Below are 14,486 nucleotides of genomic sequence, written 5' to 3' on the forward strand. Positions count from 1 at the left end.
ACTCTAAAGGGGCACATAATGATTTGTTAAACTATTTTGGGTGACCCTTTGGGATAAAAAGTGTTATTTGAGTAAGTCTATAGCAGTTGGCCTAGATGCTACAGATCCTGATAGAGTAACTACCTAAATGACAGAAATTGTTGTGGGTTCTACAAACCATAAGACCACACCAGCTCTGTGGTGGAACTAAGACTTAGTTTGTGCTTGGAAAACACCAGAATCATAGAAGGGTTGGAGTTAGAGGGGACCTTAAAGAGCACCGAGTTCCAACCCCCTGCCCTGGGCAGGGACACCTCCCACCAGACCAGGTTCCTCAAAGCCCTGTCCACCCTGCCCTTGAACCCCTCCAGGGATGGGGCAGCCACAGCTTCTCTGGGCAACCTGGGCCAGGGTCTCACCAACCTCAACATAAAAACTTTCTTCCCTGTATCTAGTCTAAATCTTCCCTCTTTAAGGTGGAAGCCTTGTCCTATGGCTCCCCTCCCTGATCAAGAGTACCCCCCAGCTTTCCTGGAGCTGGGGTGGCTCCAAGGTCTCCCTGGAGTCTTCTCCAAGCTGAACCCCCCAACTCTCTCAGCCTGTCCTCACAGCAGAGGGGCTCCAGCCCTCTCAGCATCTCCGTGGCCTCCTCAGGTCCAAACCGGTGGATAGTGTGTCCCAGGATGGACTTTTCAGTGCCAGATTCACAGTTTTCCTAGGAAAACAAGCAGGAACCCCTCGGGAAATGCAGGGAGGCGCCGGCACCGTGTCTCTGCTCCCAGCGGGGGTCGCTCGCCGCTCGGTGTCCCCGCTCCGTCCTCTCGGAAGGGCTCCGGGCCGGGGCGGGCGGAGCGGCGGGGTGGTTCCGGGGCGGAGGGAAGATGGCGGCCACCAAGAGGGTGCTGTACGTGGGTGAGTGGCGGGGCAGAGGGGCTGCCCGCAGCGGGGCCGGGGGGGTCGGCGGGCGCTGAGGGATGTCCGTTCCGCAGGGGGGCTGGCTGAGGAGGTGGACGAGAAGGTGCTTCACGCCGCCTTCATCCCCTTCGGAGACATCACCGACATCCAGATCCCGCTGGACTACGAGACGGGTGCGTGGCCCGGGGTCGGGGGTGCATCTCCTCGGAGCATCCTCCCGGGCAGCGAAGTGTCTCGGGGGGGGACACACGGGACCCAGCCGCTGCTGGGTGGCCGTGTGACCGGTGTGTCGTTCCAGGCCCGTGACCACTAGCTTCTTTTTCTCCAGAAAAGCACCGGGGATTCGCCTTCGTTGAATTTGAGTTGGCGGAGGTGAGAATCACAGGGTGGTGGGGGTCAGAAGGGACCTCTGGAGATCATCTCCTCCACCCCCCCACCAAAGCAGGGTCATCCAGAGCAGGTCGCACAGGATGGTGTCCAGATGGGGTTTGAACATCTCCAGAGAAGGGGACTCCACACCCTCTCTGGGCAGCCTCTTCCAGAGCTGTGGCACCGTCATAGGAAAGAAGTTTCTCCTCATGTTGAGACGGAACTTTCAGTTTGTGCCTGTTGTCCTTTGTCCTGTCCACGGGCACCACTGAGAAGAGTCTGGCCCCATCCTCTTGCCCCCCCACCCTTTAACTATTGCTCAGCATCAATGAGGTGCCCTATCAATCTGCTTTTCTCCAGCTGAACACCCCCAGGGTCCTCAGCGTTTCCTCACCAGGGAGATGCTCCAGTCCCTCATCGTCCTAGTAGCCTCTGCTGTACCCTCTCCAGCAGTTCCCTGTCTTTCTTGAACTGGGGGGCGCAGAACTGGACCCCGTACTGCAGATGGGGAGAGATGGAAGCTGGAGGGGTGGGGGGTGCTCTAGCTGCCTGTTCTGCTTTTCCAAGACCCTCCTTTTCCCATGTTGTTTTGAGCTGAAGCATGGTCACAACTGTCCCAAAACTGGCCCGTATTGGCCCAAACTGCCCCCGTCCTGTCCCTGAGGCTCAGCAGCTGTTGGGGGCGGTTCTTGGCTTCATGGGCTGCACAGGCTGATGTATATTTGCTGTCTTATAATCTGCCCTGGGCTTCATACACAAAATCCTCCAAGTATTTTTTATGTAAATGATAAAGAATCATAAGTAAAATGAGTTTACAGATTGGTTGGGGGAAGATGAACCCCAGATTCTGGTTTGGATGCGGCCCTTGCGAGATCCATCAGTTTTTACAGCCCTGGGGTAGATGAGGTGCAGGAAAACAGTCCTTAGGCAGTCTTTTTTGCAAGGAGATGGGGGGGCACTTGTATGCTGGGCCTTGCTCTTAAAGACAGAGAGAGAAGACGTGATAATAATAATGGTTTTCTTTGCTTTTTTGGCAGGATGCGGCGGCGGCCATTGACAACATGGTACGGACCCTCTTCCCACTCACCCACGGAGACGCGGGGCTTTGCCGTCTCCCCATTGGCACGGAGCGGGGCCCTGTGTGGCATGGGCCACGTAGAGGAAACAAGCCCTGTTTTCCTCTGACCTCTGCGGGGATTCATGGGAAAATGGTGATTTTTTTACCTTTTGGTGGGCTTTGTTGTGCTTTTTCCCCTCTGCAGAACGAGTCTGAGCTCTTCGGCAGGACAATCCGTGTGAACTTGGCCAAACCAATGCGAATTAAAGAAGGCTCCTCCAGGCCTGGTGAGTTGGTGCCTGGGAGGGGAGAACATCCCCAGGGACCTTCAGAGCTCCCTGCGTCAGCCTTTCTGCTTCCCCAGAGCCTGAGGCAGAGACCTCTGCTCTGCCTCCTGTTTGGGATCTCAGGGACCTGAGCAGCAGCCTTATAACTGAATAAATTAATAATCAAATAAGTTAATAACCAAATAACCAAAAATGTTCCCCAAGTTCTTGGATCGAAACACTCTTGGCTGCGCTTGCAATTGCCTTCATGCCCTCTGAGAAAGGGCGCAGCACTCATGTGCCAGGCAAAATTACCCACACATCTGGCCACATCTGTAAAAGCAGTGGCCCGGTGATGTGTGGTACCCGGCCCAAGCAGCCACCTGTGTGCCCTCGCATGGCCCTGTGGTTCGGTTTCCGTGCCCTGACCCTTCCTTTTGCCACCACAGTCTGGTCAGATGATGACTGGCTGAAGAAGTTTTCGGGGAAGACCCTGGAGGAGAATACAGAGGAGGCAGGAGCAGAAGCCCCCAAACCAGAGGCACAGGAGGTAGGAAAAACAACCAGACCCACCTGTATCCCTGCTGTCGCCAAGGCTGAGAGCGTGAGACCGGTCCTCTCTGGAGGGAGAGCGGAGCGGTGTCATCTCAACTTGCTTTTTCTTCTTTTCCTGCCCAGGGTGAGCCTCCTGCCAAGAAAGCCCGGGCCAACCCTCAGGTTTACATGGACATCAAGATTGGGAACAAGCCTGCAGGGCGGCTGCAGATCCTCCTGCGCTCAGATGTGGTGCCCATGACCGTAGGTGAGGAGAGGACCGGCCTCCCCAGCCGTGGTGGCTTCCAGCTGTGATGTGGCTCTCACTTCTCCTTCCCCTTTTCCCCCCAAACAGAGAATTTCCGCTGCCTCTGCACTCATGAGAAGGGCTTTGGCTTCAAAGGGAGCAGCTTCCATCGCATCATCCCCCAGTTCATGTGCCAGGCTGGCGACTTCACCAACCACAATGGCACCGGCGGCAAATCCATCTATGGGAAGAAGTTTGATGATGAAAACTTCATTCTCAAGCACACAGGGCCAGGTAGAGCCATCTCCCCAGGCAGGGGCTGGAGACCAAATTGGCCTGGCATCATTTAGGGGCTGCACTATGACCTAGACCATGTTGATAGGGGCAGCCCTGAATTATAATCTATGTTGGCCAAACCTGCCACGTAGTAATCTTCCCTGGTCAGACCGTCGCATGTCACCGGTGTTCAGCAAGCAGAAACCCATCGGTGTCTCTCCATCCAGACGCTGTTTATTTCCAGCATTACAGAAGGGGAAAAAGCGTCTCTGAGCTGCTCTCCTCTTTGGTTTTAGAGGAGGAAAGTCAGTGTGTGACTGTGAAAAGCAGCAACAAGCAAGGTTTATCTCCATACAAACAGCTTTTCTATTACTGCAACTAAAAATAGATATGAGCAATCTCCACCACTTGCTATCTTTCATGTTTGCAAGTGTTTCTCTCTCAGCATCATTGGTTTCTACCAGTTTCTGTGAAGTGTAATACTCCTAAAACCCACAGCATTCTGCAGCGCATGGGAAGGGCTTTGAGTCGAAGTAGCAACTCACGTGCTGGAGCCATAACACAGGGCTTTTTGCTCACAGGGCTGTTATCGATGGCGAACTCCGGCCCAAACACCAACGGCTCCCAGTTCTTTATCACTTGCGACAAAACAGACTGGTTGGATGGGAAGCATGTGGTGTTTGGCGAGGTGACAGAGGGCATGGACGTGGTGCGGCAGATCGAGGTGGGTGCCGGTGGTCGGGGCAGAGCCCGCCTCCTTCCTCCCCGCAGGTTCTGTGCTTTTAATTCTTTTTCTTTTTTTTTTTGTTAATTCTTGCTGCTCTCTTCCCAAAGGCTCAAGGCACCAAAGATGGGAAACCGAAGCAGAAGGTGATCATCTCGGACTGCGGGGAGTGCCTGTGAGCTTGGCTCTTGGAGGGGACTGGATGGGGGGAGCCTGGACAGCAGGGGACAGGGCATCGGATGGAGGGGACACACAGCCCCACGACCCCCTAACAGTGCCCCGCTCCCCCAGCTTGTGTGGAAATTTCCCTGCAAAGCTTGGTGTGCGTGTGCCTGGGGACAGCCCTGCGGGGCTCCCACCCACCCCAGGAGAAATGGCTTCTCAGCCCGTCGTGGCCTGGGCTGCCCCAAGCGGGGCCGGCCCCTTCTGCTGCTGTGTTCAGGAAAGACTTTCTATTTGGTAAAAATAAAAAAAGTAGTTTTTAAAAATACTGAGGACCTATCCCTGGCTGTTGAATTCTCACCGTGTGAGGATGGTCTTTGCTTTTGAGCAAAAGTGTTTTGTTTCTTTTTTTCATTTGCCCTTATCTTACCAAATCCGGTGCCTCGATCCCAGCTCCAGGGGAACTTAACTGAGCTGGGGCAAGAAGAGCGAAGTGGAATCTCTCCTGCTTTTCCAGGTGGAGGCGTTTTTGGCCTGTCCCCGGCTCTGTAGTGTCCTTTCCCATCAGCAGAGGGAGGCAGGTCCCTGGCTGGTGGCCGTCCTGCTGGGGAGCCAGCTTGGTCCAACTCCACCTGCACGAGAGGGATATGGAAGTGGGAGAACAAGGTCTGGACAAGAAGCAGCAGGAAATAAAGAAGCCCTTTGGGTGTTAATGGTTGGACTTGGTGATCCTAAAAGTCTATTCCAAACTAGAAAATTCTATGATAGAATAAAAATAAAAATAAAACATGATGAGGCTGTAGGAAGGGATTTAATTTCCAGACTCTGGTTTGCAGAGCAGGATAAAGGCGAGCATTTATAGTTCCCATCAGTGGGCAGCTCTGACCGTGCATCGTGCAGGTAACCACATCGTTGGGAAGTGATTGATTTGGGGTTTCCTGTGAAAATTATGGCGCTGGGTATTTCTGGGAATGTGTGGTTGCGGGGGAGGAAGGGATGTGTGCGGCTTTGAGCTTGGGGAGGAGGGATGGTGCTGCTGGGGCAGAGATGAGGGTCGGATGTGTGGGGCTGGGGCTTGGGAGGTGATTTCTGGGGTTTAGGGGGATGTTTTCTGGGGTTTGGGGGTGTTTTCTAGGGCTTGTGCAATTGGGGATGTTTTGCTTTCTGGGTTGCTTTTATTCCCTTGCTGGTTTTCCCTGCTGTTTGGGGGCTGTGCGTTGCCCCTACACCCAGGACAAGGTGAGGTGCGGGCACTCGGACATGGTACCCGACAAATGGACAAACCAACCCAGCATTTCCCTTCCTCACTCCCTCCTTTTTGATCTTTAAATGGCACATTTCTGATGACAGTCCCTTGCAGGACACCTCCAGCCCTCGCTCCGTGGAGGAGTCCATAGAAGCCCTGGGCGTTCTGGAAAAGGCAGGACGTTGCACGGAGCCACCATCACATCCTGAGCTGGATTTCTTGTGGAATTAGCTGGAATTTCCAAAGAAATGAGGATTTCATTTCTCATGAATCCAGGCATCGCAGGGAGCGGATCTTACTTTGGTGGGTTTATTGGAATTTTTTTTTCCTTTGCATTTGGCTCAGCCAGGTTCGTTACTTGCTTATTGATGCGAAGTTCCCCGGGTGCCCGAGCTGAGGAACGGGCCAGGCCCTTTCCTTTTAAAATCACAGCAAATAAATAACTTAATTGTGCAAATAGAGAAGGGAAGCTGCCCGGGGCCGGTGTGGTCGCAGCCCTGTTGTGAGCCCATGGGAAGCATCCACGGGTGAGTGCAGCCACTCTCCCGGCCAGGGAGTCACAGCCTGACCTAAACCTCACATCACAGCAGTTTGCCAGTGCTCATTTTCAAGCAAATAGGTACAATTTTAGCCAATCCCAAGTATTTTCGTTGCGAAATCTCCTCTGCTGAACAGAGCGCTGCTGTGTCGTGACATTTATTAAAAAACAAACAGCAAGAGAAACTGCGTGTTTACTTTCCAGACTTGGCATTTATTTTATAACAGTGTCAGAGCTCAATATGGATATTTTATTTTTTTTTCCAACTGGCTGAGTTTCGTGAACTTTTGAGTAAAGGGGAGCGGGTTAGTCAGCCAGCTACTTAATTGGCTGATGGTGTTTATATTAAGGGAATTAAAAGCGCTGGGTAGAGGTGGGTTTGTTAGACGTACATGGCTAGAAACAGCTCAGTCCCACAGAGACTCGGATGCTGCCTCCCGTGTCCTAATTACCCTTCAGCCCTAATTGCCCCTGCGAAACACTGTCTGCAGCAGCCTCTGGGCCAGCAGCACAGGGGGAAAACACATCAGCCACCGACAGACAGACACGTAACCAGCCACAAATCCTCTCTTCCCTATATATATATATGTATGTATAGATATGACTGTGTCTCATTAAGTGTAGTTAAGAGAATAAAAATTTTATATTATTTACATCCACTTCTAGGAAGGGGCGGGAGGAATTTCTTTTTATTATTTTATTTATTTATTATTAATGGGCTTTGCTGTGATGGGGGCCTATGAAACTCCTCTTCCACACAGGCAGCAGGAACCCAGTGTCACACTTCCCCGGCGGGTATGGGACCTTCAGGGACAGTAATGGGACATTCAGGGATAGGAATGGGGATGTGGAAGGGACCTGGGGGGTCAGTGGCAGCCGCAGGATTTCACCACCATGTTGCGGTGCTTCTTGAGGATGACGTTGTTGTTGCTGTCGTAGTAGAGGACGGAGGTGGCACTGAGCTTGGTGGGGGCACAGCACGCCTTGGGCACGGCCTCGGGCTTCATCAGGTGGACCTGGGGGCATGGATGGAGCCTGTCAGCACTGGGAAATGTGGCTCCGGACAGAAGAAAAAAGCATCAAACTGCAAAAAAATCCCTGGGTGAATGGGGAGATTATTTCCAGCTTTTTGCAAAAATATTTATTCTAAACTCTGGGCAGTCCTTGCTGCAGTTTATATTGGATCAGGGTGGCACTGCACGGGCCGGGCAGCCCCTTCATTAATTTGGGATTTCTGGGCCCTTTTCTCACTGTAAATAGGCGAATAGCTAAAAAAAAAAATAAATCCGGGCAGTGTGGGTCTCACCCCAGTGTGGGCCGGGGGTGCTGGATGCTGTTGCAATAGAGATTCTCCTGCAGGGCTCAGCGCCGCCCCAAATTTAGCATATTGCATTAAAAATCTTAAAGTACACAGCAGCTTTCTCAACAGGACTCTCCTCCTTCTCGTTCATCGGAGGACAGGCGTTATCCCAGTAAGGCGCTGTATGGCATAAACTGGGAGGCTCGTGGGCTGCTGGGAGGCACACAGCCCTCACTGGCTTTATCTGACATGTGCAATTAATTTATTGCAGGGGCAGCCGCGCTCTCCCAGTTCGGAAGTCCGGTGTTTTTGCTGTCAAACCCTGCTATTTGCAGCCCCGGCCAGGGCTGGCACAGCTCCCCGGCCGCGTTTGCCCCAGCGCTTCCCAGAAGGGTCGGATCCGAGTGCCAGGTGATTCACATCCTGCCCAAAGCGCTCTGTTTCGGGAAAAATCATCGAGTTTAGGGGTGTAAGGGGAAAAGGGGACCCCTCCCTGCCACTGCCAGGATCGTGCCCAGCCCCAAATGGGGCCTCTGGCAGATTCGTTAATACAAAAATTAAACCCCGCCAGGCGACACCTTCAAAGGCTCAGCTGAGGACTCGGCGCTCCCTGTAATTAACACCGGGAGCCGGTGTGACTCTGCCATTGGGAAATCAAACACTCACAGGGCAGGAAATTCCAGAAATTAAAGTACCAGGGCTGGGATGCGGGGTGGGTTTGGGAAGAAAAAAAAAAAAAAAACAAAAAGAAAGAAAGAAACCCAAACGGGGCATTAAAACCTTCCTGCTTGGAATATGCCAAGCCCAACGCTTGGGTGCTGAGCCGCAGCAGAGCTTCATGGGGCCTCGGACCAAGCCCTGGGGCTGGCAAGGAGGACACAGGGACAAGGAGGAAGCGGAGCCCCCATCCAGATGTGCACACCCCCACCGATGCCTTATTGACAGCTGGAGCTAAACAGCACCCTCCCACCTAAACGCTCTCAGCCTCAAATCCAGCTCGCCATGGGGACCCGCCAGGCTCTCCAAGGGCCACCGGTGTCCACCCCCCCCGGGGCTGTCACTGACCAGGGACTGCAGGATGGCGTGGTTGGTGGCGTTCATGCAGGAGTCCAGGGGGAAGGCGCACTCCCCCTCACAGTAATAGGCTGAGTAACCCTGCGGGGCTATCACCCAGTCCTGCAAAAACAACAACAACAAAAAAAGGGGGGGTTACACCCTGGGTTTCACCTTTTCTGTGCCCTTCACCCATTCCCCACCTGCAAAAACAACTCAGCCGGCTCCTCCCCCGGGCAGCTGTGCCAGTGGCAAGGGTTTATTTGGAATTTTTGGCCTGAGCCAGGAGTTGTTTGGGGTCAGTGGTGGGGTTTGGGGTTGTGGCAGTTCATTTTTGCCTTCCCAGCTCCTGGGATGGGGCTGCAGCAGCTCCCAGTTGCCCCACACTGCTCAGATGCTTTATGGGCAGGAGGTTGGGAGGGATCCCAAGGGGGGGCGATGTTTTGGTGGTTTTTTAATTGCATTTACTTCTCCCCGTGGACAAGTACCAGCCAGCCAAGGTCCTGGAAGCTGACGTAGAGCTCATGGCGCCGGCAGACCTGCCGCCCATCCGCGGCGTGGACATCATCTGCAGGAGAAGGGGACAGCCAGGTTCAGCCCATGGTGCCGGCATCCCGACCCCTCCTTCCCATTACAGCCAGCCTTGCTCATGGGTGGGATTGAACAGCCCCATGGTTGGGTCAGGCGAGGAAAATGGAAGAAGAGGAGCCTCCGGGGCTGCACAAAGGGAAAAGAAGCTTCAAACTGGCTTGAAATGTATTGTTCCAACATCAGGGTAAGGGGATTCAGCCTGGAAAGGGCTAAATCATCTCTGGAACCCAGCCCCCCCATCAAGGCCAGGTTGGATGGGGCTTGAGCAACCTGGTCTGGTGGGAAGTGTCCCTGCCCAGGGGAGGGCGTGGCACTGGATGATCTTTAAGATCATCACTTCCAACCCAGACCATTCTATGATTCCAGGAAATCCCAGGTGAAGTTGGCTTTGAGGGTTCCTCAAGCTAAATGGGTTCAGGAGAACTGGGTCTTCTCGCTCCCCTCCTGCCTGAGCAGATTCCCAAGTCCATGACACCCTCCTGGGGCTGTGACACCATCCCAGGGTGATGCCCTCCCAGGGCAGCTTCAAAGCCAAGGGCAACACTTCAACCTGTCCAAGACCCCCAATCCTAAGAACCCAGAGCTCTGCTTCCCCTGGGAACATGTTTCTGGACCAAAATTGGGGTTCCTTGCAAGACAAGGTACGTGCAGAAGGTCCCTTGATCATGGCAGCCCCAGAGCCTGGTCTCTTCCATAGGAACCCCACAAAAACTCTTACCAAAAATGCCTGGCAGCTTGTTTGGATGTGGGAGGTCGTTGGTCTTCTTGTGCTGCCGCCTCCTCGGGGGCTTGGCTGCCCGTGTAATGCGCACGGGGCTGGGGCTCGCCCGGAAAAATGTCACCATGAAGGGCTGCTTGGAGCGGGGACCCCGGCGCCCCAACAGCCCCGCCGAGCCCGGGTCAACGCTATGCCCTGCAGGGACAGGACCATGGTTCGCTCTCAGAATGAACTAATTCTGAAAACTCATTCAATTAAAGCAAGGAGAAAAAAAAAATTACAGGAAATTTGCAGTGGGGAGCTGTGGTTTGGACATCCCCAGTGGTTGGACCCCCCCAGGGCCCCTATTCTGCTGTTGCCCCTCCCCGGTGGATGTACTATGGGCAGCTTACAGAGACAGTATGGCCTCATCCTGCATGGTCACCACCACACAATGGTCACATAGAACAATTCGAGGGTTTAAACCAAGTGAGACCAATTTCCCACACACACAGTGGGGAGCACTGCTTGGTCCACTGGGAGGAAAGGGGATGTATGGGGCATTAAGGGCTGCGATTTCTCTCCCTCCCACTCCATGGGACCAGGTACTTTGTGTACCTGTGCACCTGCAAATGGCACCTTTGGAGCAGATTTGACTCCTTGGTGAGAAGAGGGTTAATACTCCAGCACATACAGGAGGATCCCTTCAGGTGAGGAGTTCATTAAGTGCTAATGGGGTTATTACAGCCCACACCAGGAACCCCATTAGCATTAATGCCTTGGGGAGGTTTTGCTATCCCAGCTTGCCTGCCAACCCAGTTCTGCCAACTTCTGCCATCTGCTGCTTCCCCATCACAGCTGGAAATTTAAAAATTGCAGCGAAACAAGGGGGCTCCAATTCCCGGGGATTTGGCCCCAAACGCTGCAGGTAGGCTTACCATCATCCGTCTCCACATAGAGTCGCAGCCCCAGGTTGTATTTCCGATCCACTAACCAGTGGTTGCTGGCAGCCGTGACGTCAAACACCAGCCAGCCCTCCGTCCCAGCACGCAGGTCCTGGACATCCAGCAGGAACAGGTCAGACTCCCTGTGGAAATGGGGGAAAAAACCCAGCAGGTGAGTAATAGTACCCAAAGGACATCGGCACTGGTGGTAATTCATGGAAATGACTCCTCGGTGCCTGTGTCCGTACAGGTCCTGGCACAGCAGGGTCAGGACGGCAGCTCCCGGTGCCTCCGGCTGTTCCGCACATGGTGGTGGCACCCCGGCAGCTGTGCTGGGAAAAGCATCCTCCCAGTCCTGGCCAAAATGCCAAGGTGTGGCATTGCCCGGTGGGAAAGCGTGGGAACAGCTGGCCGCGGCGGTGCTGCTTCCCTCAGCATTTGCATGGTGGTGGGAAGGGAAAGTGCTGGGGCTGGTGCTTGCTGGGGAGCCCCATCCCCATCTTCATCCTCATCCATCTTCCCACCATCTTCATTCCCATCCCCACCATCTTCATCCCCGTCTCCACCACCTTCATTCCCATTCCCATCCTCACCCTCAGTGCCACTATCTTCATTCCCATTCACATTCTCATCCTCATCCCCACCATCATTTCCATACCTATTCCCATCCCCATCATCCTCATCCCCGTGCCCATCACCTTCATTCCTATCCCCATCCTCATCCCCATTACCATCCTCATTACCATTTCCATTATCCCCATGCCCACCATCTTCATTCTTATCCCCATCCTCATATCCATGCCCACTATCCCCATTCCCATGTCCACCACCTCCTTCCTCCCTATCCCCATCCCTATCTCCACCCTCATCCCCATTCCCATCCACATCTCCATCCCATCCTTGTCCCTGTCACCTGTTGGAGTGCTCAGCAGCGATCTCGTAGATGCTGATGTGGAGGGTGTTGTTGGCGTGGCGGGTGACACCCCGTGCCTTGTAGATGCGAAACTCAGCTGCCGTCACCGACTCTCCCGTGGGCACCTGGGTCAGGTCGAACCTGAACTCCTTCCAGTAGGGCTTCGGGGAGAATATGTCCCGGTCCTGCTCGACTGCAGAGCAGAGCAAGAGGGTCAGGGAGGGCTGTGCCGGGATGCAGTGGCCCTTGCTGCACCCCCAGCCACCCTGATCAAGCCTGCAGCGCCCCCCCCCCCCCCCCTCCCCCTTAGCTCTCCTCAGGGATTTACGTCCAAAAAAGCCAGTCCCGAGGGCAAGTTAATCTGCTGTCACACATAATAAGGCTGTAGCTCCAAAGAGATCGCGTCTGGCTGGAACCGCCAGTCACCGTGACTCAGGGCGCCCGGCGCATGGAGAGCGGTGGCCCCCCACTGTTCCCACTGACCCAATTTGTCCCCAATTTGGGGACAAACCCCACCGGCTGTGCGCCCTTTGCCCCACTGAGCTCTTGGCCACTGCTGCTGCCAATTCCCACTGCTCCTCTCCAGAGGATTTCAATCTTGATGCATCTCCCTCCTGTTTTTTGCATAATTTATTTTGCCGCAAACCCACCAGCCTCTTTCTTTATTATTAATTTAAAAAAATTAAAATAAGACGCAGTTTAGGAGCTGCAGCCCTTTGCTCTCCTCCAAAGGGTGAAAAATCCACCCAAAACCTCAAGTTTTAGCAGTCGGTGGGACCCTCTGGAGCAGAAATCGGGGGTTTTGCAGCTTTTCTTGCTGCAGGTGCTCAGGGGACAAAATCTGGACAGCCCAGGTCTCACCAGGGCCATCAAGGTTGTCACAGGTCCCCCTCTGCCACAGGCTTTGGGCTGCTGAAATATAAAGATTAAAGAATATAAAGGAGGGGATTGTCAGGTCACTGCTCTGTAAAAATAAAACCCCTCACTTTTTACTGAAAATACCTACTTTCTGCAGAAATCTAGTGCATGTTGGGAAAGGAAAAATCTGGTGATTTTTTTTTTTTTTTTTTAAATTAAGTCCATAAAGAAAAAAACGCTGTTGTTCTTTACGGTAATGCAGCCCCACACATTTTCTCGAATATGTAGTTATTTTCTTCAAATTGTTCTTTTTGAATATTCCAGGCTGCCACGACTGAATATAATTAAAGTGATTAAAGCTCCTCCAGCTTCAGGCGCAAAAACAACATAACAAATCTGACCCAGCGCTTACTTTTAAAATTAAAACAAGCCAATAAGTAAATAAATAAAAACCACGTGTTTTAAATGCAATTTTTAGCTGATGCTGGAGGGGGGGGGAAACATTCAAAATTTAATATGGCATAAAGTTTGCTGTCCCTGTTTATAGAAAGGGGAGCAGCGTGGAGCATCCCTCCTACCTGAACACTGAGAGTTTAATTTATGCATCCATGGGTTGGTTTGTTTTTTGTTTTTTTCTCCTTCTTTTTATATTTTTTTAATTCCTTTTTATAAAAAAAAAAAAAACAACCCCACATTCCCTCCAGCTACTGGGCTCACCACAAGTTATGTTACAAAAAAAGCCCGGGGCCGGGCGGGCAGGGGCGGATGCGGAGAACGTTTCCTGCTGCCCGGCCGGCAGCCAGCTGCGGGCGGGAGGATGCTGTGGGGAGACGGATCCGGCCCTTGCACCACCCCCCCACCCCCCCCCGGGGGGGACACACAGACCCCCAACTCCACCGCAGCCCCTCAGGGGGCTCCTCGGCACTTTTCTGCTTTTTCATTTCTTCTACTGACCCATCGCTGATGGTTTAACGCCATTAAAGATGCTGCTGAGGCTGCTGATGCCTCATGGATCTCGGAAAATCCTTAAATCGCCCCATAATACAACTGGGGGAATCACAGAGAATCACAGAATTGATTGGAAACCCCTGCTTTTTTTTTCTTTTTTCACCGATAAACCCCGAGTGGGAGCTCCTGCAGGGAGTCCAGGTACAAAGCGGTGTCCCTCTGTTATCACCTGGGTATTTCATGGGTCACTTGCGTCACCCCTTTGCTCCCTGGCACCAGGTGAGACCCAAACAGGCCAAATGCTGGCTCAGAAACCACTGCAATATTCACAGGCTCAGTGTCTCCGGCAAAGCGATGCTGTGTCACTACTCGGGTGGACCTCAATACAGGGAAGGGCAGAGGGAGTCCTGAGGCCAAACCAAGGAGGTCACAGGGACCCAGAGACACCGAAAAAGCTTCCCTTTCCTCTCCCCCCCTCCCCCTGGTGATTTTCAACCCCAGAAAAAGCCATTGCTGAAGAAGTTTGTTATGAAATCTGTGGAGGTGATGGACGACTGAAGGCGAGGCGGCGAGCGAGAAGGGAAGACCTGCCCAGGGATGACAAACGCTCAAGGGGACCACAATTAGCTGTGAACCTTGATGAACCAAATCAACTGGACTCATTAGTATTTGGGATAGGAGAGCAAGGAGGAATCCCTTGCTTTCTGACCCATTTTGAGGAGCAAAAGAGGGACACCCCCCCACCTTGGAAGGGCAGGACCAAGGGGAAAGCATCCTCTCCCGCGCCGCAGAGGAGGGTGATGGGGATGGGACTGGCAAACAGCAGCCCAGGCTGATGATCAGCAGGTTGTGGGGGGGGGGGGGGGGGG

General features: G+C 53.3%; 2 protein-coding genes across 3 annotated transcripts in view; one reads left to right on the forward strand and one right to left on the reverse strand.

The window, feature by feature from the left end:
• Positions 1–839: 839 nt before the first annotated feature.
• On the forward strand, positions 840–4,691 carry PPIE (peptidylprolyl isomerase E (cyclophilin E)). Of its 2 annotated transcripts, none has more exons than XM_014946471.1 (10): positions 840–891; positions 969–1,067; positions 1,223–1,266; positions 2,301–2,327; positions 2,526–2,607; positions 3,036–3,136; positions 3,265–3,388; positions 3,476–3,661; positions 4,225–4,367; positions 4,478–4,691. In XM_014946471.1, exons 1-10 carry the CDS (start codon positions 861–863, stop codon positions 4,544–4,546), a joined length of 906 nt encoding a protein of 301 aa, XP_014801957.1. In that variant the 5' UTR covers positions 840–860; the 3' UTR covers positions 4,547–4,691. The 2 variants fall into 2 exon arrangements, with proteins under 2 accessions (XP_014801957.1, XP_014801958.1); XM_014946472.1 differs by having other exon boundaries at positions 865–891; positions 1,193–1,266.
• Positions 4,692–6,525: 1,834 nt separating this feature from the next.
• LOC106890532 (bone morphogenetic protein 8A-like) overlaps positions 6,526–14,486 on the reverse strand; it is a gene marked incomplete at its 5' end in the record, with an annotated part of 12,199 nt that continues 4,238 nt past the window's right edge. The window contains 6 exons of the mRNA XM_014946432.1: positions 6,526–7,329; positions 8,679–8,789; positions 9,155–9,234; positions 9,976–10,170; positions 10,893–11,041; positions 11,812–12,004. Of these exons, the coding sequence (XP_014801918.1) occupies positions 7,180–7,329; positions 8,679–8,789; positions 9,155–9,234; positions 9,976–10,170; positions 10,893–11,041; positions 11,812–12,004 (878 nt within the window). The remainder of the gene's footprint in view (positions 7,330–8,678; positions 8,790–9,154; positions 9,235–9,975; positions 10,171–10,892; positions 11,042–11,811; positions 12,005–14,486) is intronic.

The sequence above is a fragment of the Calidris pugnax genome, unplaced genomic scaffold (genome assembly GCF_001431845.1).
Source record: "Calidris pugnax isolate Ruff unplaced genomic scaffold, ASM143184v1 scaffold113, whole genome shotgun sequence".
NCBI lineage: Eukaryota > Metazoa > Chordata > Aves > Charadriiformes > Scolopacidae > Calidris > Calidris pugnax.